The following is a 26,653-nucleotide window of genomic DNA, read 5'->3' as shown; positions in this document are numbered from 1 at the left end:
CTTTTTTCTGTGGACCACCAACTGGTCTCAGGTGTGCGGTCATCACTTATTATAAAACCGCTGAAGTGCATCCGGGCCAATCAAATTGGATAACCGGGGAGGAGGGAGGAAGAGAGGGGCGCAACACTGTCACTCTTATAGCCACTAGATGACGCTGGTAGACTGTGCTGCGCTCGAGCGGGGTCCCTGGATGCTACGCGCTCCCCGCGGCCCCCCGGTGGAGTCAGCGGATTACAAACTCCGGTTAAGTGGCGCACCGCCCCCCCTCCTCCTCCCATTTTTCATCCAGAGTGATCCCAGAGAAAGGAGCGCGTCCTGGTCGCGCTTGCCCGCTGGGAATTTGAATGCGGTTCTAATACTTGGGTTGCCATCCTTCCTCCGCTCTGCAGTCGTGTGGGTGACTGAAATCCTAAAAGAGTGTAAAAGGAATGAGAGAGATGGGTCTGGAGACGACAAGGTAGGTGCCTCGTGATTATCACGTCAACGGCGGAGGAAGTTCTTTGGCAAGCTCGGATCTTCTCTCCAAGTCTCTGTGGGGTGAGTTTTATCTATGTGAAAGCTGCTGTGTATCCCCTCTACAAAGAATGGCGCATGCTTTGCAAAAATATTTGCAGTGCATGTACATTTTGACTTTATGTGGTGTGGTTAGATACAAATTCCTCCATAGGCCCACTTATTGGATTATGCTGCCACTCCACTGGATAAAACACATGAAATGCTTCTTGTTTCTCCCCTTTCTCTTATCTTCTTTTCCCACCTCTTGCCCTCACACTTGTAATCCCCTTTTTCCTCTCTCCCACTCCTTTCTCTCATCTCTAACCAGCCTGTCTTGATACCCTTCCTTCAAATCAATTTTGGCTGTCTTGTCAGTCAGCTCAACATAATTCTGTCTCCTGTGTCATGACTATTAACCTGCCTGGAGTTGCTTGACACGCTGCCTCTTTAGTAGAGCCTGCTGAAAGGCGATGCCACTGCACCTTGTCTGCTAATCAATAAGGGCAATAGCTGTGGACTTGATTCTTCCTGTGACTGAATCATTAATGTCACATCTGTCAGAGTCGCACGTGCACCGGCAAAGGCGAATGGGCAAACACATACTCAATGTGGAGCACTGATTGATTGTCACAGTGTGGAGCGCACTGAAAAAATATAACACATCAATCTTGATTTCTGTTTCAAGCACACACCAGTTTCAGAGCAAAATCGATTTTTTTTTTCTTTTTGAGTGTCTATTTAGCTCATTAGTCCACATATTCCCTGCAGTATCATTTGTGTGGCCAGCCACGGAAAGTAAAGCGAGGCTATGTTAGATGTCTTGCTAGATATATATATTTTTTCCTTCTGGCAGTAAAACTGACAAATTGAAAACTGTAAAAATTGAAAAGAAAATTCCATTTCCATTCCATTTCCTTAGAATGAAATTATAACTTAACAAGTTTCCTTAGATTCCCTCCAGGGATACCGCATCTATGACCTAAATGAGTTTAGCATCCCGGAAAGTGAATTAATTCCTTGCTCAAACTAACCCTGTCAGAAAATCTTTACTGTATATATGTGTAAGCAATGTGTTAACCGACTGTGCAAGTATAGAAAATAAATATATAAAACTGAAATGCTAAAAATATGAGCTATAAAAGAGACACCCTTTGGAGATGCCTCAGTTGTTCTCAAATGGGATATGAGTGCGCCAGGATATATTTGAAGGCACGGTATGTGAGATTTTAACAGGGTTTCTACAAGTATCAGCAAGTCTTATTTAAGGGGGTTTAATGCTCTGACAGAAACACTACGTTTTCAAATTAAGAAGTAATCAATGGGAACATGAAGAACCTTATTGCATAAGTGATGCTACGGGGGCGGGGGGGGGGGGGGGGCAGAGATAACATTGCAAATCTTTCCAAAGTTCCAAAGTTAAAAAAAAAAAAAAAGCACAGATAGCACAGAACTGTGTTCTGTGGTGTGTTTCACACTGGGTATTTGTCTAAAAAAATATTTTGCAAGGGTACATCACTGAAAAATGGTTGATGACCACTGTGCTAATTGATCAAAAGCAGGAGGGTTTTTATTGTCATTTATTCTGCCATTTATTGGAATTTACAATGCATCTATAACTACATTGTGATTGTTTCTTCAGTCATCATATAAGCAGCCAGAGTTTTATGCTGCAGTAAGTTCTCTTTCTTGTTCTATGGTCATCATTATAGTTTCTTTTTTTGCCTTCTTTTCCGTGATGGCATTGCAAAAGCCAAATAAAAAGCAAAACACGCTATTGACGAGTTGTGCCATTTATTGTCGTCCTGTCCAGGGTGTGTAGACAACTTCATCACCTTGGGGAATTTTCCTCAGCTTTGTTGATCCCTTTTACAGTGCAGTGCTAACTTTCTTCACTAACGTTGTCATCTGCTCTCAGATGGAATGGACAGAAACTGACAGAAACAAACATTCAATGTAGCACCATGCAAAATGCACATACAAGAACAGAACACAACACCTTGGCAACACGTCAATTGCATGTCACACACCTGTCTTGTGCATATGTCCATTTGTGCGTGCCAATGAGTACACCGCTCCACTTCGCTAAAAATAATCAGTACCAACAAACACACACATACAAGAAACATGAATTATGGAGGACAGAGGGCGCGAGATCCAGGTCAGAGTCAGACCCAGTTCCAGGAGCTCAAATCCCTGTGGGGGATACTACTAGACCACTGCATTAGTATTCACTTTGTACCATCTAGCACATCTGCAGACCTGTGGTTATCCTTTGGGATGAGACAAACTGGCTGGAGGCTAGCTGAGGTTTGAACATTATGAAACCCCAGAATAAATCTGTACATTTTGATATATTTTATACAAATGAAACAGTGTCTTCAGTAGCATTAAATTGATTTGGGGTTTGAACAGATGTCAGATGATAACAAATGATAGCGCATTCACATTTATGACACTAACGAGAGGATGTGTGATGGAGATGCTGCAATGCCTTTTTAAAAATGATTTTCATTTCTTAAGTATTGCAAATTTAGCTTGGTTGATTTGATTATAAATTGGGTACCACGGTAGTTTCTAAACATTTTACTCTAAGTGCCACCTAAAATATATTTAGCCCCCATGTAGCCAACTTAATATTAAATTACAGTTGCATAGTAGGCCCACATGTTTATCAGTTATGCACTGTTTGAACATTCTGATTGTACTTTGATATAGGGAAATAACACCAACATAATGTAGTTGCATTACAATTCAAAAATGGGTTGCACACAAAGTACTTAAATAATTGTTTTACAAATCAGTGCTGAAAGATTAAAGGAAAATGTGCCAAAAAGTTGAATATACTTGACTGGTTCCCGTACTCCCACACTCTGAGAAGTATTGCAGTACCAGAACAGAACGACAGAAACTGGTTTCACTGGAAGATAAGATATTTAGCTGTCATTTCAACACAGGGATATTTTTGTTCAAGATGATCATAACCTCAGATTCTGACATTGTCCACATCTTATTTTTGAGCATGTTTCTTGAGAATCAAAATGAAGTAAAAGAAAAATAAGAAGACACTTTCCCATTTTTTTATTCTATCTATCTATCTATCTATCTATCTATCTATCTATCTATCTATCTATCTATCTATCTATCTATCTATCTATCTATCTATCTATCTATCTATCTATCTATCTATCTATCCATCCATCCATCCATCCATCCATCCATCCATCCATCCATCCATCCATCCATCCATCCATCCATCCATCCATCCATCCATCCATCTATCTATCTATCTATCTATCTATCTATCTATCTATCTATCTATCTATCTATCTATCTATCTATCTATCTATCTATCTATCTATCTATCTATCTATCTATCTATCTATCTATCTATAAGCTAGCTAGCTAGCAAGTTAGCTAGCCAGCTATATGTCTCATGCATGTGTTATTCCCTCTCTCTTTCCTTCTACTTTTAGTCCGTGATTGTGCATTCACAATGAGTAATATCTACGAGTCTGCAGAGGCCACGCTGGGCTTCATCAGCTCTCCGTGCCTAACCAAAGTGGAGCTGAGAGTGGCCTGTCGGGGAATCTCAGACCGAGACGCCCTCTCCAAACCTGACCCGTGCGTGGTTCTGAAGATGCAGTCTCATGGCCAGTGGTTTGAGGTAGAGCAGAACATTTTTAAAGATAATTTACCTGTTAATATCATTTTCTTGTTGATAATTGTTTTTTCGACTGTTGGGGCGAGTTTGTCTAGAGGTGAATTTGCCGTCTGAATTGTACAAAACAATTGAAAGTTCTGTTGTTTTCTATAGAACTTCCCCAAATATGATTGTTTTATACTACCCCCAAAATAGGTCAAACTGACACAGATCGGAGTCAGCCGATTCCTTTTTGACCCAAATTGAGTTATTTTCAACCCAGCAGTTGTTTGAGTCAGTTACACACTCTTTTCTACTTTCCCTTTCAATTTTAGGGTTTAGGTGTAAATACTGACAGACATGATCAGCACACATCATATTTTTTAAATACAGTATGCACAACCCGTATGCTGCACCTTTACATAACTTGTGGCAGGCAGGAACGAGATGTTACTAATGCATAGGGTCTGCTTGGATGACCTTCACAATGTACAAATGTGTGTGTGTTCAAGAGAAAGCATACACAAGTGTTAACAAAAGCCCACCACACTCACCATACTGTTTTATTTTCTGTTCCTTTCTTCCTTTGGGAGAGTAGAACGTGAGAACAATTATATTCTCTGTGTAGTCAAACAGCTCGTTGATAAGTCTGCACAATGTAGCGCTATCTAATTGTATTTGTAACGGCTCCTGTGCAGCGAAGTCGGCTGATTCACAATCAATGCCCACCGGCAGAGTGCTGGATATTTAATGACATCCTGTCTTTTGTACAGTTCCGAGGGGGGAAAAAAACACATACACATTAAAAGTGCACCACAATAAAATGAGTCAGTTGAAATTTTCAAATTGTTCCTTATTGTACCTTTAGGGGAAAGTTGGCTAACTGTTAAAGTCCAATTATTAGCTCTATAGACATTCATGTAGATTGTATATTGCAGGTCAGAACTGGAATTCTGAAATACACCACTCTTTTCGTTGCTTTTGGACCTGCATTGCACCAAAATGCTTAAATCTAAAGGTGAGACAAAAGGAGAATGGATATGGGCTTACCCTCATCAACTTTCAAAGCAACACCATAGAAAATGAATGACAATATTGCTGTGAATCAAAACAAACTTCAATCAGCCTGGATTGTGTTTACTGCCTCCAAGTGGCAAAATATCAGTGGTATTTATTTACATTTTTTTACATTTCTGAAATTATTTGTAAGAGAAAGAACATGCAAGGCTTAAAAATAATGCAAAAACTTTCCACGCAGGTTTTTGGATTTACTTGAAAACATATTAGATTAGTTACAAGCCTAAATTGTCCATCAGTGTGCATTTATGTATTAATATTTGTTTGTCGACAGTAAATGTGCTTTGTGATTGACTGGTGAGTCGTCAAGAGTCACCTGTGGTTACCTATTGACAAGTACTACAGATACAACTACAAGTACTAGAATGATGTTCAATTATATAGAATGAGTACAATGATAAGAGATATGGGATGGTAATGAAAGGGAATTTTTTGGGGGGTGAGATGTAGACATTCAAATCATGTCAAAAATGGTTACTAAATTGAATATAGTGAATGTTGTGAATTTAAAATGGGAACGGGTATGTGATTCTATTTTGTTGAGTGTTTCAGGGGGAAGAAATAGAGAATTTTTTGGTGGGTGAAAACATTTTTGGTCAGTATTTATTTTTGGATGAAATTGATCCCAAAGTTAAATTGAATTAGCTGAATGTTTTTACTTTCAAAGTGGGAATAATGTATATCTTGTATGTCAAGAATCCGATTATAGTGATTGTGTAATTTTTAGTAAGAAAAACAATAGAATTTGGGGGAAATTTTGAAAGTTTTGAAATAAAAAAAAAATAACCTGCAAGATTTGAATTATTGGAATATGTCAAAATCGGAATGAATTGGATGAATTATATGAAAGGGGATTCCTCTTAAAATAATCATTTATTACATTCACACAATAAATTTAATATGTTGGAAGGTGGACCGTACGGAGGTGATCCGCAGCAGTAGCAGCCCAGTCTTCTCCAAAATCTTTCTGGTGGATTACTACTTTGAAGAAGTCCAAAGGCTGCGTTTTGAACTTCACGACATCAGTTCGGGCAACAATGGCCTCCGCGATGCTGATTTCCTCGGGGCCATGGAGTGCACCTTGGGACAGGTGGGTGTGACGATTATGCAATTGTGTGTATCAATTGTGTGACCTAAAAAGATCAACAGCCTATATAAAGCCGCACAAACCCATTCAGTGGCACATATGCCCCAAAAGAGATTTGACTGACCCTAAAGTCTAAAAAGTCACAAATTGTAATGGCTCTTTCAAAGACATGCAGCATGTTTGATAATACAAAGATAGTGGGTCGAGATCACAGAACTACCGAGGATTTGGATACAATGGGTCAAAAGGGTTGAAGAAAAATGTAACTCCGAGGTTTTCAATATTCAGAGACATGGCCAAGTCAAAACAGACTTAAATCCAACCACTATTGAACAACACACATTAATTTAAAAATCAAGTGGACAGAGTAAATTAATTTGACTCATTACAGAGTAATAGTATAGAGTAAATCAGTGGTTCTCAACCTTTTTTAGCGTACCCCTTGTGGAACACATTTTCACTCAATTACCCCCAAACCAGGACGAGACATTTTTGGAAGCAAAAAAAAAAGACCTCAAACACAGTCCTGTGCTATCTGTTTCCGATTTATTAAACTTTAGAACTACGTAAATTTATAGTGGTGTCTCCAGGCCAATTTTATTTAGCAAGTCCAGAAGATAGTTCACGCAATATCATTTGTTCTACCAGTATTTCTGGCTTGTTCTGCTGGAGGATTTTTTTTAACCAGTAAAAATCCACATTGTGATCAAATATAACAAAATGAAAGCCTAAAATTTAGCAAAGGAGTTACAAAAACATGATTTTGCAACAAGGTGATGTTTCAATCAATTTGCTCTCATTTTGAAAAGAAAACTATATTGCTCTCGTCACAATATTAAAAAGCATTATATTGGCTATCAGCGTGTATCTACATCAACAAACTAACATGAACAAACTGTATTTAATCATACCGTATGCGTCTCGTGTATCAGTGAGGCTCATTCTCGCAACAATGCAGCAGAAGCGACTAGAGTGAAAGAGTTGGTTTGGAATTCAGTTCATTGAGCTCTTAACTGCGTATCACACTATTGTGTCCTATTATTGCGGGTGATAGGGAGGCATAGAGCTGCAGTGCATGGAATCCCAATGGGATGTTTTTTCGCCTGAAGTCAGCTACTGTCACTAACATTATGGGATAGATGTCCTTGAGCCCTGACTTGCGGCACTGGGCCGCTTCAAACTAATTTCGTTCAGGGAATGTGCACTATGTTACAGTATGTGAATCTGTTAACTTACTTCCTATATCATATCTAATGGGATAATAACAGAGAAGATAAGAGATTCCATTCAGTGCTTTGCTCAAGGACACATTAGCTGGGAAGTGAACTGGCATCTCTCCAGTAACCATACAGTTTATTTTCATACTACCACTGTAGTGGTCCCTCCTTAACGATGGTGCAATCAATATTTAAATATGCGCTTTATTAAGGAGTTTCCCTCATTAAACAAGGGCAATTAGCGAGAAAAAAGAAGGCATGGTGCTCATTAAAAAGACAGATGACCTAAGCCGATCCTTAGGAAATGCCAGCTCAGCAGCTCAAATTCCGTTGTTGAAACAAACAAAGACAACAAAACTATCAAACGCGTGCTTCAAGATGACCTGGAGATTTACAATAGCAAACAGGCACTTGGATTACTGACATGAAAACGGGATTTTTCAAAGTGTTAGCCAGAGGTTTACTGAAATTGGATAACATAAAGCCAACAGCATTTTCAATACAAGTCTTGTAAAGAGCTTTGTTTCGAGTCACGTACTGCTTTAAAAACACTAGAGGCACGGATCTGCTTGGAAAAGCTGTGGGAAAATTGTGTCACGACGTAGTTATATAGTTTTTTTTGCAGTACTTTTGGATTCGTTGTTAAAGTAGCAACAACAACAACAATATTCTTTTTGCTATCTGCGGGCCTTTAGGGAATATGCAGCTTCGGTATTTCTTCAAATTTGCATCTTGGAGGCTCTTTCATGCACTGTATAATATCTGACGCTTTCTGCAATAACTGTCCATAAAATTAATTAAATTGAATATATTACTTGTAAAATCAATACATTGTAACCCAAATATTAAATTATGAGCAGTGTTTCTTCTCCAAGATTGCAGATTTATTATAGCTCAAATGCAAAATAGCTGTCCATCATTTTTGTTTTACTTCAGAAGGAAATCTATGGATGTTTTATGATAAATTAAGCCAGTGCCCCTGAGGCGTCACAAGGTGATGCCAGGGAGGGCGCGGATGACCCCAGGGAAAAGGCTTTGTTTCTGTCCCGTGAAGTGTAATTGCAAAAAAAAAATCATTTTCATCTTTTTTTCCTTTTTTTCAGGCACTTTGAAGCTGTAACCCATATAAATGCTGTAAAAAATGATTAACAGTTGTTGAAAGTAGATTTATATTTCTTTTTTCTTTTGTTGATGCTAAAAAAGGACACAGGTATTCTTATACATTTTTTGTGGATAATATTCTAAAATTCCCTTTTATTGTCAGTGCACCGCGTGTGTGTGTTGGGAGCAGGGGAGCCAAAAGTTTTCTCTTTCCTTGGGGGGGCTTGGCAAAGTGTAATTGAGAAGCACTGAATTAAGCCAACTTGCATACGTTATTTTCCAAATAAGGGCTTTTACGCAGAGTAGGAAATACAAAAGAAAAGGAACTGTTTTTTTTCGTGTACGTAGAAAAGTATTATAAATGGATTTATATTGTCCTTGCCAGTATACACGCTCACCCTCCACCAAATAACCTCCCTTGATTTGTAACCACTGAAGTGAAACAAGACAGTGGCATCGACTGAATTGGTAAATACGCACATGCTCCTTGAATATACAGTGGTAGCTTGCGATACAAGTTGAATTTGTTTGATGACCACGTTTGTAACTCAAATCACGTGTATCTGAAATCAACCTCGGTAAAATGAATGTGGATGCAATCGATCCTTTCCCAGTTTCCCGAAAAAACAACAACAAAAAACTGTAACGTGTTTTTTAAATAAATTAAAAAAAAAAAAACAATCATTACTTTTTCTTTTCTAATTTAAATTCAGTGGACATTGCGCTGCTTCTCGGCAATCTGGGGCAGTGTAATATAGACGTAGAGGTGACATAGAGTTTTACTACTGACAGTAAGATGCTGTAGTTTTTGTTCATTTCTCACAAAGGATAAAGGGTACTTACTTGCCTTTAAGCATTATATCTACACCATTTGCATTCAAATAACTGTATATTACACCGTGACACCCATGCTATCCATCAAGCTGTCATCTATGGCGTTTTGCATTGTTAGCATTAAAGGTATAAATTAAAGGTTTTTTTTTTGTTATTTGTTAACACAGGCTAATAATAAAAATAATAATAATTTCTAGGTTGAAACGATTGTATTGCTAGGTTGAAATAATCATGTCCTTAGGTGGGAAGTTCTCTTCTCTCATATAAACGCAACAGAAGAGCTTTAAATACATACATTACAAATTAGAAAGGGACTCATTACAGAATCAATCCCAGAAGTGACAATTAACTATATTTTGAGAGAATAAGCTGTTTCAATTATGGATTATATTTGCTGGTGTCAACAACATTGTAAACAACGCAACCGTATGCAAGTCAGTCTTCTGTTTGATTTCATGCTGGAGGGTAACATTATGGTGTGTTTTTTTTTTTTTTTTAATTTTTACTTGTTCCTATGTGCATTGACGGGCATTTGTGAAATTACATTTGAAGCAAAGACCTCCGGCTTATGTTGGAGACGTGCTAGCTTGCCAGTCAAAAAACAAACAAAAAAAACATTAACAACAATGTGCATCGTCTACTAATTCAGTTTTAATTTTTTGTCTGCTGGGAAATGAAACAAGAGGCCTTAGGGAGAGTATTTTTAGAGAAACCCCCAAATCAATATTTTTGTCCATGCTATATTTGTCATTTATTTGAAACTTTATCCGCCAACATGTGGCTCTTTTTGTCAGGGTGGGTCGCTTACTGTATATGTTAAAACTGCAAAACCTGAAGGTTTTTTAAGGAAAATACTCCCCCTCTGGGCCCATATTATGCCTCCAAATTATTTTTTTATGTTTATTTCTCAACTATCATGGCGTGAAAAAAATAGCCAATTAGAGACTGTACTGTGGAGACAGGAGGTGTTATCGAGGGATGTGTCAATCATTTGCTCACGCGCATCACTACTCATGGGCTCGAAGGGACACACGGAGGCTGATTGCTTATTTGTTTACGTATATTTTTCTTGCTATACTTTGGTTAGCAACAAAAGTAAAAGGGATAGTGAAAGCACTCTACTTAATGTCATTTTATAACGGTATTGTTTGATATAAGTGTATTTGATTGTACAAAAAAATATAACAACAAATCCATAGCATTTCATATTTAGCAATACATAATCATAAGCATATGCTAGCAAAGTAGCCACCTCAGCGTGTCCCAGTGGCTTTAGTACCCTTCAATCTTGTTAGTGGTTTCTTGACTGCAAATTCTACCTCTAAACTAAAAATCAAGCAAAGTTATGTAGTTGATTGATTGAGTTATTGATTTTATTGAACATATAAACACATTAAAAGATTTAAAAACTAAATATGAAGAAAGAAATGAAAGATCAACAAATAAAGATCAAGCAAATTTATGTAGTTGATTGATTGATTTATTGATTTTATTGAACATTTAAACACAAAAGATTTAAAAACAAAATATAAAAAAAGAAATGACAGAACAACAGATAAAGGATTCAATGGAAGCTACTGTTCAGTGGGGTTTACATGTTCATTTATTAATTCATTATTACTGCCCTTATTCCTCTATTACTGCTTTGTTTTTGTTTTTTTGTTTTATCGCCTACCTGATTATTTGCTCGATTATGGAACGTAGTCTGCTCGGGGAGGTGAACAGAATGAGAATTTCATTGTGAGGTATTATTATGCATATGACAATAAAATGCTTGAATCTTGAATCTTCAAATGGAGTAGGAACAAGTACAAAAAATCTTTTCCTGGTTTTCTATATCTAACTCATATGACACTAATACAGTAGTGCATATCCCTAAAAAAAACAAGTTAGACTCCACCTAACACCAAATAAATAGATGTCATATAAATCTAAATAAAATAATGCATAATTTATATATGAGCGTGACTTATAAAACCTTTATACAAGATCAGCTTTATACATGATTATTAAATATTTTTTAATACTCTATATTTTCCATAAAGTAACACCTTTAACAGATGCATACATTTGTTTTATTTTTGTCCTTATTTTTGGTTTTTAAAAGTCACTTGTGTCCCATAAACCCAGCAACTCTTCTGCATTTGGTTGTTTAAATACACTGTGTAGGTCTCTCCTGACAGATGTAAATAGATGTAAAATAAATCCAAATAAAATCATGTATAATTTATATATGAGCGTGACTTATAAAATTTTATACAAGATCAGCTTTATGCATGATTATTAAATATGTTTTAATACTCTATATTTTCCGTAAAGTAACACCTTTAACAGATGCATACATTTGTTTTATTTTTGTCCTTATTTTTGGTTTTTAAAAGTCACTTGTATCCCATAAACCCAGCAACTCTTCTGCATTTGGTTGTTTAAATACACAGTGGAGGTCTCTGTTTTATGTTTACTTTGGTTGTAAGCTTCAACTAATAATGGCAATAAATGGCATGGAACCTCCATATTGAAGTATATTTCGCTTTCACCGACCTGTTAGCAAACTAAACCAACAAATAAGGGCGATAGGCAACACATTTTTTCTAACGATATTCTCTCTTTCTATTTACTGCTTTCAGATCGTCTCACAAAGGAAACTCACTAAAGCACTCCTCAAACAGGGAAATACCGCCGGAAAGTCTTCTATAATGGTATGACACCATTTCAGAACAGCGAAATTCACTCACGTCGCATCTCGCATTCCGGAAACCGGATAACAATTAATGTGATAATGTTGCATGTTCAGTGTAATCAGTGGTTCATTTCCATCTCATTTTCGCTCATCTCATCTTCCTTGCTCTGCCCTTCTCTTCTCGATTCTCTCACTCGACTCAAAAGGTGACGGCTGAGGAGCTGTCTGGTAATGACGACTACGTTGAACTCTCCTTCAGCGCTCGCAAGCTAGACGACAAGGTTCGTATGACTGCGTGGGCACTTTGAATGAACTAAATGGATACCTTCCTATTTTATATTAATGTTGGTGTGCGCTAAGAGTCTGGTGTGTGTCACCTTAGGTGGCTGGGTGACACGGGGTTTCCTTTGCAATACATGGCAATTCAATGTGGAATGAAAGGCGGCCCGCTGAGATATTCGGGCACCTTAAATAACCCCCACTATCTCAAGCACAGAGATAACTATATTAATTTTCAGGCCTCCCGTGCATGCACACAGGCACAGTCATGAATGACTAATCTAAACAGGTTGTGCCTTAGGGGAACTGTGGAAGTAACCAAGGGAGAGCTGGACAATTTAGAGTGAGACACTGCAAAGAAACAAGGGAGAAATAATGATTGCCTTTAGAGTGTGAATAATTGATGGAGAAGTCTTATAGATTTATTTTTCCCTCTGAAGGACTTCTTCAGCAAGTCAGATCCATTTCTGGAGATTTTTCGAATAAATGATGATGGGAGTGAGTCTCTTGTACATCGGACAGAGGTAATTACATGATCACATATGGATGTAATGACTTTGTCTCTGGTGAGCGTTCATAATTTTTTTTTAGACGGTCATGAACAACTTGAGCCCTGTTTGGAAATCCTTCAAAGTTTCCTTGAACACACTCTGCAGTGGTGACCAGGAACGGGAGCTAAAGGTGAGAATTTTGTATTAAAGGTCTTTAAAACTGCCAAAATAATTGTATTTCTTCAGTTTATATAGTTTTGTATAAAATAAAGCATTTTGATTAGTTGGGCCATTTGTGTCACATTGGAAAAATTTGCTTTTGGGCAGAAAATGCAAATGAGTCCTGTCTGTGTATTCTTAAAATTTTACAGCATCCTTATGAAACCATAAAATTGAATTGGAAGGACCAATTGTGCACTCTGCATTTTTATAACTTTAATTTCCTCTCATCGTTTAGACTTATGTGTTGTTGAGGAACCTCAAAATTGAGGTGGCACAGTAGCCTAAAATTGTGTTTGAGTACTTTCACGAGACTCTTGTATGCGTCCAAGTTCTGAATGGCGGTCTTGTAGGCTAAAATGTTGACATTTTAGGGAATATAAAAAAAACTAAAAATTGTCATCTTTCTTTTTTCTTTCTATTCCCATTTTTTTGAATTGATTCAAACTGTTCCAGCTTTCAAATGTTCAACTCATTTCTAGTATAAATGCGTCCCGCAAATATATCAATAAAGGCAAAAAGATTCCTTCTTATACCTGTAATTTCACTATTTATTCATTTTATTTTTTATTCTTCCGTCAAATTCAAACTTTTTAGCTCATCCTGACAAATATATTTTTTCTAAATTTCAAAATAGATAATTATTTCTGACGTTTTCACCTAGATAAATTAGCACCAAGCCACGGGTTGACTTGAGGTCATGCTCACAATTTCATGGTGTCACCGTGTTATTTAAAGCACAGGAGGGGTGTGAAAGAGCTCAAATGACAAAACTTTCACCTTTGCTTGCCAGAATAGATTTGTGTAAATGAGTGTGAGAGTGGAGCCTGGCACATCGACTTATCCCGGTATCCTTTCTATGAATAAACATGAGCTTGATCATTAAATATTCAGAGGCGTCTTAACTCTGCATGGATCCTGACAGCAGGAGGAAAGGACCTAACTCACACACATACACGCCATCGGCTAAGGTTTCCTCAGCTACCTGCTTGAAGCATTAGCGCCAAAGTGAGAAATGGAAGGGCACAGATTTCGATCTTGCCATTGCTTCTGTCTCAGGCGGCTCTTATTTGACCATTGCATAAGTTCATCGACCATATGTTTGCGCAGTTTTCTCTTCATCACCTCCCATTTGTTCGTTGTGTTTGTTGATCTCTGCATCCTGTGCAGATTCAATGGATGAAACAAGTTTTTTTTTTTTTTTTTTTTAATCTAACCCTCTTATGTCACTGAAGTGGAAACGTGGCTGCAGCGTGAGCACACACAAACACACGTAACAATTTGGGTTGGGGCACTTGCCAGTTAAAGTGGGAGATGGGAAAATAAGAGGATTACCAGTAGTTGATGTTTCTAATCAAGCGTTGTAGAATTGGTTTTGATTGCTAGTTGTTAGGGTAACCTCAGCGCAAAGGTCGCACCGTACTTCAACTGAATGACAATCCAAGCATCTTTTGTGATTGTGTTCCTCCATTGACTCGATTCTATTGATCTTTAAAACAACCTCACACAACCTTACAATCATCGCCTTTGAAATTAAAGAATGGTGTATTTTTTTGTTATGGGCGCTGCGGCCTGCTGACTCTCGCCTTTTCTCGGGGATTGCGGCCATTTATCTTGTTCAGGGGCTCCTTTGGGAGCTCACATAAGGTGCACACAAACATGCCAGACCACACACACGCAAAAAAAAAACATGGTGTCTCTTAGGCCACATCCCTCACAGCATCCTCAGATTAATATTTCACTGCTCCATTGCCCCCCCACCAACACCTCGTTATCAATCATTCAACATGGCATTTTCCGTTTGTGTGTATGTGGATTTGCTCAGGTGATGCCACAGCTGAGCTCTTACAGGGTTCTCTGTATTTTTCAGTGTACCGTTTGGGACTGGGACTCAAATGGAAAGCATGATTTTATTGGGGAGTTTCAGACCACGTTTAAGGAGATGAGGGCCGAGCAGGAGGGCAAGCAGGTGAGAAAATAAATGCACTTACAAAAGTGTTGTAGAAAAGCAGCTTTGCACAATGTATAAATCTATTTGTAGATTGAAGCTACCTGGAGTGAGAGACGTACATAATCACCACGCTGCAATTTTCTATCAAATTATGTTGATTGTTCAAAAGTTGTAAGCTGAGATGTAATCAGTGGTGCCTCCAGAAATTTTTCATGGGGGTGGTTGGGGGGCACATACATAATTTCTGGATGTAATTATACTGATGTAGTAAAACAGCCAGGAGAAAACCATCAGAAAGTCTTAAGGAAATGCCAACTGATAAGTCTTTGTTTATTGCATTGTGTATCATGCTCTAATGTGCACAGATTGATAACACTACAGTTAAGATTTTGAGCGTAGCAATAAAGACATAAGGCAAAAGCTGTCCAATTTGTCCCTTGCTTTGTCCCTGCAGTATCTAGTCAGATGAATAAATGTGATTGCACTTTTATTCACATTTGATGACTCAAAAGTGTAAAACTCTTACAAACATACAGACACTTGAAATAATCCTTTTGTAAAAAAAAAAAAAAAAACACAAAAAAAAACCAACAATAAAATGCTGTATGTTATATACTAAAAAGTGGAGCGAACTAGCATGCTAATGCGTTAATTGCTAGTTTAAATCCTAATCACTGACTTGTCGTTAATCAGTAGTTATTTTAAATGCTAGTCATAAGTAAACATACTTGTTGCATCTCTGTTACAAAATTACAATCAAGAAACCACATTCATTCATGCTGACTTAACATAACACCCAGAGAACAGGTGTCAAACTGCAATCCTCGAGGGCTGCTATCCTGCATGTTATCCGACATTCTCTCTCAAACACACCTTATTCAAATGATTAGGATCATTTTCAAACTCATGCAGAACTTGCTAATAAATCATTTGTATCAGGTGTGATTGAGAGAAAAAACTGGAGAACATGTAGGATACCAGCCCTCGAGGACTGAAGTTTGACACTTATGACCCAGAGCACTTTCAGTATACACATGTTTGGGTTTTGTTTGTTTAAGGACATGGAGCTAGTCCCTTTTTGGATGCTGCATCACAGGAAATTGCTTTTCACAATAAAGCCTAACTTTACACTTACAAATAAAGTAGATCTGCAATTATAGAAACACAAAACAAACAATATATGGTCCTTCAGGGGCTAGAATATATACATTTATTGTAAACTAAACAACTGATGGGGTAAAGTGCTAAAATATAGCCGTTGGTGTAGACAGTATGGTAGCAAGACAATTTATTCCAGTGGCCATGGTCACTCCCTGATGACCATCGCTGGATGTAATCAACACAGGGAGCAATGCAAATCACATTTACCAAATGGTTATTAGAACATGAGACATTTTTGACACAAAAAAATAGTGAATATTTTCAGGAGCGTCCCAATAACAATGACAAACTACTCCACAGCTTGTTTGTCCTTTGCAGCATGAAGGATGTCTTGACAGATGTACAAGTTACCCATAATGCCTTGGGCACTGACACAACCACATATCATTGCCAATCCTGGCTGTTGAACTTTGCTCTGACAGCAATCTGTGTGCAACTTGTTCCATCATAGTGTGAAGGACACAATGTTCGTGAAGGGTGGAAAAAAAAACGTTTTTAGAGCAACACAGATCAATTCAGGGACACAAAAGTTGTTCAAGGATTTTTCCTTTGGTTAAGCCAAACTCACTCATCAGTGCAGAAATCAAGTGGTGTTTAATTACGTTTTTCTAAAAATTGCTTTCGCTTAAGCTAAGAAGCCCCTTTAATGCATGTGGTCTTCAACCTTGTGCTGAATATACGAATATATGAGAGATTTTCTTTACAATGTCTTTTCAATTGCGGAAAGATTATTTTACCTTGATGATAATTGAGTGACATCTGAAACATTTTAAAAGTTTACTGAGCGTTCATTAACTTTCCTCACATTTAAAGGGATGTTTCAAGTTGAGCCCAATCTAAAAAAACAAAATCAAGCTCAAATGTTTGGAACCACCATCTTAATTCAGTGGGGTTTTTTTTCATTATTTTCAAAACTCCTGAATTGTAGCTTTGTACTCAAGCTATCAACATTGTGAAGGAATATCGATGATGGAATCATTTGGTAAACAAAAGCATACAATCAAACCATGATAAACACCATTTAGCAAAAACCAAGGGCACACACTCACTCAATGTTTTTTTTTCTATCATTGTGGGGACAACATAGCAATGGATTTTCAAGAGGTAACACCTAAAATTGCTTGACCCAATTTATTTGATATAATTTGAATTTGAATGTTTTTCCAAATTTTTGACTGGAACCCTATATTGACCGATGTTGAATTATAAGTAAAATGTTACCAGTTCAAATTAATATACTGTAGTTGCAAGTGTCACTATCAATAATATTAATTCACTAATACTTACTGTATTTAATGCTTACATTTTATAACTAGCCTTTTCTATTGAAATGTTGCACTTTATTATACAAATGTTTTATAATTATTTCCATTTTTTCATCCAATCCAGTGGGAATGCATCAACCCAAAATATCAGATGAAAAAGAAGAATTACAGAAACTCTGGGGTCGTCTTTCTTAACCACTGTAAGGTAAAGTGAACATCCCTGTACCTCTGGGGGTACGTGAAGCCAGTTCAGGGAGTAGGTGAGATTTTTAAGGTATCTGCAAGTATCTGAATACCCAATGAAATGCTTTTGGGAATTTTTAAATTAAGAGCAAATTAATTGGAACATGAAATCAACTTTTTGCCAATTGTTTTCTAAATCTTCCTTGGCAAAATGTTGCATGCTTATTTTTATTTTTTTTCCAAATAAATGTGCATTGTTATTATTGACACAAATCAGAAATTAAATCAATGTTGCTGATTAAATTACGGCTAAAGTTAGCTCTACAAGTGTAGATAGTCCAAAGGCTGGACTATTTATTTTGTGGGCCTAAATTATGACGAGTTCTGCACTATCCAGTAACAGCAGTGCAGCTTGGTGACATCTTTCCTATGCGTGCAACTTTCTCCATTATAACCAAGAGTTGATATTTCCTAAAACATATTTCCCATGACAGATCATCAAAATGTATTCATTCTTGGATTATATCATGGGAGGCTGTCAAATCCAGTTCACAGTGAGTTCTGTCAAGTCTAATCTTCACCAAATGGAAAGTGCCCACTCGTACTGTGGGAGAGCTTCATATATGTGTGTGTGTGTATGTCCCAGGTGGCAATAGACTTCACAGCATCCAATGGGGATCCTCGAAACAGCTGCTCCCTCCATTACATCCACCCCTACCAACCCAATGAGTATCTCAAAGCTTTAGTGGCCGTGGGGGAGATCTGCCAAGACTATGACAGGTAGAGCGAGCACTCCAACCATCACCACACACCTCATTTGGAGAGATGCATGCACGCACACACACACGCACGTGGACACAAAATCATTAATTCTTACTCCTTTCATCATTTTTTCCCTTTCTTGTCTCTTCAATGAATCACGGGTCTCTCCAGCGATAAAATGTTCCCAGCTTTTGGTTTTGGAGCATTAATACCGCCTGACTTCAAGGTAGGTGATATGTGTGTGTGGCAAGGTTTTGTTCCAGATGAAAGGGAAATGCATCCGTGTAGCCTTACGTTCTGTGACGTAGCAATAAGGCCCTGTTTTCTCTGCCCGCGTGAAGGTGTCACATGATTTTGCCGTCAACTTTGATGAAGACAATCCTGAATGTGCTGGTGAGATGTTCAAACACACATACTTCATTTTTCTTGACTCATTCGCAATCATGCATCACAGGATGGAAATAGTCTTCTACTGTCACTTCTTCTGACAGTCAGGGCAATTTTTCTCTGCCCGTATGGCACTCGCATGCACGCACACATCCGACCGGGAGATTTGTCACTATTCTGCTCAAGTATTTGAGGCTACGAGACATAGAAAAATAACACTCATCTGGATGTGTGAAATGGGCTTGTGTTCTCTTTTCTGCACAGTTCTGATTTCTTGCTGTGATCTTCCACGTTCCATCTTTGGCTCGTGTGGATTACGCAAAAAAAAAAAAAAAAATGGTCATCACCTTGTAGTGTAGTGCGATCACATGACAAGAACAGGATTAGTATAGCAAAAACTTTGTAGTCTTAATATCAGTGTAATGCTTTTGCTTGAAGGAATCCAGGGTGTGGTTGAGGCCTACCAGAATTGCCTTCCCAAGATTCAGCTATACGGGCCCACCAATATCGCCCCGATCATTCAGAAAGTAGCCTCATCCGCCTCGGAGGAGATGCACACCAAAGAGGCCATGGTGAGAGAAAGTAACAAAAATTGATGTATTATGTCGTTCCTATATGCTTATTATTTATTGTAGCGAAGGAATTTCAGTTTAATATAAAATTGTATTACAAACAGGAATGAAAGGATTTATTCAAGCCAGTATTTTAAAGTGACAACTTCTGTCTGCTTTTATATTACTGACAAGAAACTAACTACTTACAGCTTTTGATAGAATTATTTTCTAACGTCATTCAGGATAAACCTGACATACTTCACTCACTACATGGCAGTTGAACCATGTCAATGATAATAATGGAAAAAGTTGAAAGAAAAGTGGGTTTTCATTTTTATTTTTAGGCAGTGGTGCCTTGACATGAGTTTAATTTACCCGCTCATCTTAATTCATCTTTCTTGATTGAAATGAACAGAAATACCAACAATTTACTTTATCCTCGCAAAAGAACAACAAAAGTGTTTGCAACGGCATATTTTAACACAGTATTGTGCCTCATAAAAATTTTTATGGCATAATTCACCATAGCACTATTACCTTTCACCTTTAACTGCTTCTTACTGTTTTTTTAAACCCATCACACCTACCCACATCCTTCCCCTTTCTCGATGTTTACCCTCCCGTGTCCCGCCATAGGAGTATTTCATCCTCCTCATTCTGACAGATGGCGTCATCACCGACATGGCTGACACACGGGAGGCCATCGTACACGCCTCCCACCTCCCCATGTCCGTCATCATCGTAGGCGTGGGCAACGCCGACTTCACTGACATGCAGATTTTGGACGGCGACGACGGCATTCTGCGTTCTCCCAAGGGCGAGCCCGTCCTCCGAGACATCGTCCAATTCGTCCCTTTTAAGGATTTCAAGCATGTGGGTGTCTTTGGCAATCGAGATGGATGACATTTTACAAGTACAAGTCTGGAATGTCTTTCTGGCCGTAGTAAGGATGCGGCAGATGATGTTCTTGGCTACTTTTGAGGGATCTTTCTCCCATTTAAGTCATTCACTGCCAACGATGACTATAGACGTCCATTTTGACTAAACTGGCAGTTATTAACACATGCTCTGCCATTGGCGGCTGTTTACGTCAAAAATCTATTTTAACGGGCCTGGCAGTGAATGAAAACCAAATGTCATGTTCGCTGTGTGTCGAATACAATCTAATCAAACTAATCAACAAAAATCAAGAGTACACCTTTTAACAGTTTCCCTTTAGTCTCAGCAGGCAAAATTATATGATGGCCAAATGCGGTGAGTGGGCGTAATAATAAGCACATCAGTGATCTGCCTGTGTCTATTTATGTGTGTATGCGTGCGTGCATGGGTGTACACAGTGGCATTGATTTAGTCAGGCTTTGACAAGGCCTGTTTGGCTAGATTTGTTACGCTGAGTTTGCTCTGTGGCAGGTTGAGAAATCAACCAATTACGTACTCAGCAAACAAAGTGTTTGTGTGTGGGTGGATGGCGACTCGATAAAAGCGTGTGGAGGAAGATATGATCCTGAACATATCGATGAAAGAATGTGAAGGTAGTTGAAGTAAACAGTTGGGGAGGAGGTAAAGGCGTGATTGGGGGGAACGTGGGTGTTTTAGTGGAGGAGTGGGTCAACACGAGAGTGGAGCTAATGACAAAAGGGAGCAAGGGAGTGTGTGACAGAGGTGGAGAGGTGATTTTCTGCTCTGTCGTTTCTTTTCAGAGGGGATTAAGAGAAGCGAGCAAGTGTGTGACAGGCAGAGTTGGATGTATCAGGTAGGAAGGAGCGCAGCGCCAATGGCAGTTTGGGGGGGTGGGGGAATTAGACAGAGAGGAAGCATGGGGGCTAAGTGGACTTTGATGGTGCATTGTCTCTGGGAATTATGTTGAGATAGAGACCAAGACTGACTTGGAGGGGTTTTTTGTGTGTTGCATGAGTACAAAGTAAAAATGTAAAAGTGTTGAAAACTTTTGTCTTGAGATACAAATGAGCTGACATGAAAAAAAAAAAGTTCCCTGCTCATCCAGCACTCATTTCCCTTTACAACAAGCAGTAGTTTAGCAGTTTAATTTCAAACTATCTAGAAAACCTGGAAAATGACATGCTGTGTATTGAAAACAGTTACATATCTTTTCCTTAATCTTTATTATCTTAATATGAACACATAATGGGAAACCCAGCAGACAGGCATAAGAATAGCCTCAATGTTGCAGTGTTATAATCTTTTAAAGTTGAGGAGCAACACATGTAGACACAAATGATAACAATAGTGGTAGGCATATTTATTTTCTGTAAAGAAGTAATGACTAGTTCTTCTGTGTCTATGACACAGACCAGCCCAATGTCCATTACATTTGTAAAAATGAACTTGTATTACATTCCGTTTATTTAAAAAAAAAAGTTCTTTAACTGCAATTTTTTCTAAACTATATACAAAACAAAATAAATAATACACTATGTATTTGGAAAAAAAAACACATTGCTGTGTTTTACTCTATTAACTACATGCTAACACATAAGGGCAAATTCAAAAACAGGCTGATTGTCAATGGGTTGTAACCCTTCATTTGAACACAAATGGTGGAGCAACACATGTTGACATGTAACATGCTCTTTCCTCCGTAAAAAACAGGTAATATAGCTGAGATTCAAATGCAATTATTAAAACTGTTGCATCAAGGAACACAATTTTGTGAAATCGCTAATCCAGCAATAGATCCAAAAGCGACCAAGTCAATGCTAGGTTATTTATACCCTGCGAATAAGGTTGAGCGTCGTAGGCAGAAGTTGAGCTATAATTAACAATAATGGCATGGAAATGTGATAAATTGTATTATAGTCCATTACAGGCAATTTGCATTAAAATTTATACCAGCCTAATCTTGGTCGAATCTAAGAACAGATGTTATGCAAATTTGGTTAGGATCCTACCCTATCCCTCATTCTCAAATGTACAGCACACAATTTACTGCAGAGCTATTGATTCTAGTCAACATAAATTTTCCTTCGTTAATGAATAAGATAACTTATTTAAAGCGCTCCTCATCACTGATGGGGCCATTGTTCACCGGCTTGAATTTTTGCAGGCAGTGTGGGTTCACTTCCTATTCATCACACAATAGAATATATCTGCATGGGTAAAACAATACTTACAAAATAAAAACCAAAGGGAAAGCACGTATAACTGACATTGTCAGGTGGGGAATATTGTCAAAACTCTCACGCTGTAATTCCCATGGAGAGGTGGCACAGAGCAAAAGTGATTAGCACATCACAGCCACACAGTTCGTTGGAGTGCTTTAAGTGAGTCTGGCACGTAACGTCGATGTATAATCCTGCTGTCTGCTCACATTCTCATTCTTATTCACTTGAAAACCCTTGTGACTGCGCCTTTTTTTTTCAAGCGTTGAAAAAAAAAGCACAAGAAGAAGTCAGATCTTTTTGCATTCTGAAGTTGTGTATGAATTTATAGGCGCATTTGCCAAAATTTGGCTTCAGATGCCAAATTGTATGACGACAGTAACATTTAACTGTGGCAAAGTGGGCTATTCTGTATTAACAGCTCCCATTTTCTAAATTTGGTCATGTGACATTTGCAAATTGGGCCATGATTGGCTGTTACGGTAGCCTTGAGCAATAGTGACATCATTGTCAGTCGAGAGTCAAGACAATAAATCCCAGAAACAAAAATAAATAAATAAATAAATCCCAGGTACAGTACTTATTTATTATCGATATTGTTTTCAAGTTTTTTTCAAGCGTTTGGCCAAAGGTGGCTCTAAAAATGGTTGGTATTAAAAGACTTAAAGTAAATTATAGTAATTGATTACTTACTAAGAACTAAAGTAATCACTTTAGATCAATATATGCTAAGATAATGTATTACTTTAAGTATTCAAGTACTAAAATAAGTGATTACTTTAGGTACTAAAAAATTAAAGTAATCCATTACGGCCATTCAATCACAGGTATTTATATTTTTATGTGTTTTGTTGAAGGAGGGTCTAAAAATGGCTGGTACTGGATTCATCAAGTATAGTACCTAGAGCAAACAATATACTTTTAGTAACTAAGTACAAAGTAATCACTTACTTTAGTAAAATGGTAAAATGGACTTTCACTTATATAGCGCTTTTCTACCTTAGGTACTCAAAGCGCTTTACACTAACTCGTCATTTACCTACTGATGACGCAGCATCAGGAGCAACTGGGGGTTAAGTGTCTCGCTCTAGGACACTTAGACATGGTCTTGATAGTCGGGGATCGAACCCACGGCCATTTTGGCTTGGAGACAACCACTCTACCACCGAGCCATGCCGCCCCATTTAGTACTTAATGCAATTGATTACTTTAGTATCTATACAGACAGTATGTGTGTATATATATATATATATATATATATATATATATATATATATATATATATATATATATATATATGTATATATATATATATATATATATATATATATATATATATATATATATATATATATATATATATATATATATATATATATATATATATATATATATATATATATATATATATATATATATAGTTGTTTTTTTTTAATTGCGTTATATCCTCTTCCATGGCAGCAGTAAAAAGTAACAGGCCCATTTGGACAAAGTCGGGAGAAAAAGCCAAAAGAGATGCCCAAAAATCCATTTGGGTTCAGCTCCCATCTTGTAAAGTGCTACCCTTTCAGAAACCAAGCAAGACCCAGGGGACAATATGCTGAAGTTTTTGGGTTCCCCGTACAGGCTTGTCTGATCACGTCAATCTCACCATGCTCAGCCTATGACAGCATCGGGCTCAACAGTGAATTTCAGCTTGCCAGAGTCACACATGGCTAGTGATGCAGAAGTCTTCCTAACATATTCACTTTTCTCCCCGCTTTCTCTCTGTCTGTCTCTGTATTGGCAGGCGTCCCCGGCTGCCCTGGCAAAAAGTGTTCTAGCAGAAGTCCCCAACCAGGTGGTGGATTACTATAACGCTAAAGGCATCAAACCCAAGTGTATGTCGGACTATGAGTCAACGATGACCTTCAGTCCCTGACAATGGACTTGCTATGTTTACACAAAAATACAAATGTGAATTGCTTACCAACAGGCACACATTCATGTAAATACATAGACAATGGTCTAGCTCAGAAGAAATAGCTTGTTCTGGTGAACCACTTTGAACTCCTTCAATGACTATTGCATGTTTGGCCATGATGGCATTACCGGGGAATTATTACTTGTATATCTTTCCGATGTTTATAGGACGTTTACTGGATCAGCATGCAGACCTCAGCCAACCCAAAGAAATGACACTATACCTTATTTATATAACAAGCAAGTGCATAGATCACACAAATATGTTGAATGTATTCCAAGAATTAGCATTGCTCTTTGTATTTACATTCATTATTAGATTCCTTGTTAGTGTTTTGCATAAATGCATGCATCATTCTGCTAGCAAATACCTCATAGAGGCTTGCTGGTTATGAAATAAAGTATCTGTCATTTCAACAACATTATGGGCTGTTTTTTTCTACTGAATTGTTTTCAGGGCACAAATAACTAAATAATTAAAATAATTTCTTAACATTCTTCCTAAATTGTAAAGAGTTTTGCAGGGATAGCTTACTGTGTGTTGTAGACACTGATGTACTGAATCTTTTTTTCCCCTGTAAACTGCATGTTGATTATAATAAAGGCACTCTTTTCTCATTTGGTGCAGTTTGCTGTGTGTGTGTGAGTGTGCATATACGAGTGTTTAAAGTGTAAAATGGATCGTCCTCTGTGGGAAAAATTTGAAGAAATGAAGCAGATGAACACGCAAGAAGAGGCGAGGGGCGCAGATGTCTCATACTGGAGAATTTAATGAACTCAGCCGGGGAGAGTTGAGTAACGCAATGGGAATTGTGGAATTTATTTAAGCTCTAACCTTAACCAAATAATTCTATAATTTCCATCGTACTTAAGTGGAGCTCTTATTAGATTCTTGATTGAGTAATTATGCAATAAATTACAGGCAGCTTGATGACAGGTTAAAACAGAGGTGCCCAAATTTCCTTTGATGGCTGCCTTCAGAAAAATGGAAAAAGGCAATGACCACTTCCAACGGAACTGAAACAGGAGCAATCTGTCGTAAACTCACTATTTTTTAATTAGTTTCTTTGAAATCATTTATGTAATAGATGTACATTTACCTTGATGCAGAGCCAAAAGTGCAGGAAACTGTTTTGCTTCTAAAAATGATCTTTAGTCACTACAGAGTGAAACACAGCTACTATTTTACTTGTAAATAGTTAATCTATTGCATATTTATCATCTTAAACAAACCTATTAGTTGCTAATTTAATTTTTAGATATGCTGCGGGGCATTTAAAAATAGACAGAGTGCTGCAAATGCCTCCAGGCCATAATTTGGGCACCCCTCGGTTAAACTCCATTCAGGAAGACTCTCCATCCATATAGATGAATCATAAATTAAATTGCAATTGTGGTCACTGTGACAATGTAACCTCACAAAGAAATTCCACAGGCACACTGCTAACATCTTGTCAGAAGTATTCCCAGGAATGTGGAAGCTGTTATATCAGCAAACAGAGGCTTAACTATTTTCTCAGTGCTTCACTCTGGTGTCCAAACATGTTTGCATCTGTGAACAAGTATAGAGTTCTGTGTCAAAAAGTGTGAAGGGCAAGGAGAAAAACAGTCTGTTTGGTTTTGATTGTCTCAGGTCCTTTGGCGGTGTGTCTCTGAGCACAATGCATACACTGAATGTTATGACAATTTGCATAATATGCAAACTGCAAGTGAGCTACTGAGGATAGAACTCATGCCTCTCAGACAGCCCCAAGTTGCCAGTGCGACGCAGCTGCACAGATATTGTTTGGACGCACAAACAGCAAGGGTCCATAGACATGTGTGCTTGTTGGAAAATTCAAAATAAATGTAAACTTTTTCAAAAATACTAAATCTGCTAATAAATGTTGAACTGTGTATTGTCCCATTTGAGAAAAATTTTCTGTCATTGTTTTAGCATGTAGTTTTAATAATAATACTGTACATGAAATACTGTATTTTCTCATCCTTATGGCATTCAAAAAAGTAGCATGATGACACTTGGTAGCAGTGAAAAATAATGAGTGAATTTTTGGCCTTCTCGTGACCTGCAAAATTTTGAATGGTTACTTCTGGAATTTTCCAAAACTTTCAACGGGGTTAATATTCAAAGGTGGTTCTGAAATGGGGGTGGGGGTGTACATTACAGGGACAATTAAAGGGACAATGTG

The 26,653-nt window shown here is 37.8% G+C and overlaps 1 protein-coding gene across 1 annotated transcript; it reads left to right on the top strand.

Annotated features, from left to right (window-relative positions):
- Positions 1-238: 238 nt before the first annotated feature.
- Positions 239-25,082, top strand: cpne4b (copine IVb). Its single transcript, XM_088404714.1, has 16 exons — positions 239-537; positions 3,969-4,159; positions 6,123-6,302; positions 12,079-12,150; positions 12,338-12,412; positions 12,851-12,934; positions 13,002-13,091; positions 14,991-15,089; positions 17,622-17,702; positions 18,175-18,234; positions 18,327-18,460; positions 18,614-18,668; positions 18,784-18,835; positions 19,268-19,401; positions 20,020-20,256; positions 24,292-25,082. Exons 2-16 carry the CDS (start codon positions 3,989-3,991, stop codon positions 24,421-24,423), a joined length of 1,656 nt encoding a protein of 551 aa, XP_088260840.1. The 5' UTR covers positions 239-537; positions 3,969-3,988; the 3' UTR covers positions 24,424-25,082.
- The last annotated feature ends 1,571 nt before the right edge of the window (positions 25,083-26,653 follow it).

The sequence above is a fragment of the Hippichthys cyanospilos genome, chromosome 21, assembly GCF_059441005.1.
Source record: "Hippichthys cyanospilos isolate Australia breed blue-spotted pipefish chromosome 21, RoL_Hcya_1.0, whole genome shotgun sequence".
Classification (NCBI taxonomy): Eukaryota; Metazoa; Chordata; class Actinopteri; order Syngnathiformes; family Syngnathidae; genus Hippichthys; species Hippichthys cyanospilos.
Note: the sequence above shows the minus strand (reverse complement) of the source record. Positions and strands in the feature narration are given on the sequence as shown.

Coding starts and splice junctions, on each gene's coding strand:
- cpne4b (XM_088404714.1), top strand. CDS start 3,989: ATGAGTAATATCTACGAGTCTGCAGAGGCCACGCTGGGCTTCATCAGC. Junction 12,151..12,337: donor CCGGAAAGTCTTCTATAATG/GTATGACACCAT, acceptor TCGACTCAAAAG/GTGACGGCTGAGGAGCTGTC. Junction 18,669..18,783: donor TAATACCGCCTGACTTCAAG/GTAGGTGATATG, acceptor GCCCGCGTGAAG/GTGTCACATGATTTTGCCGT.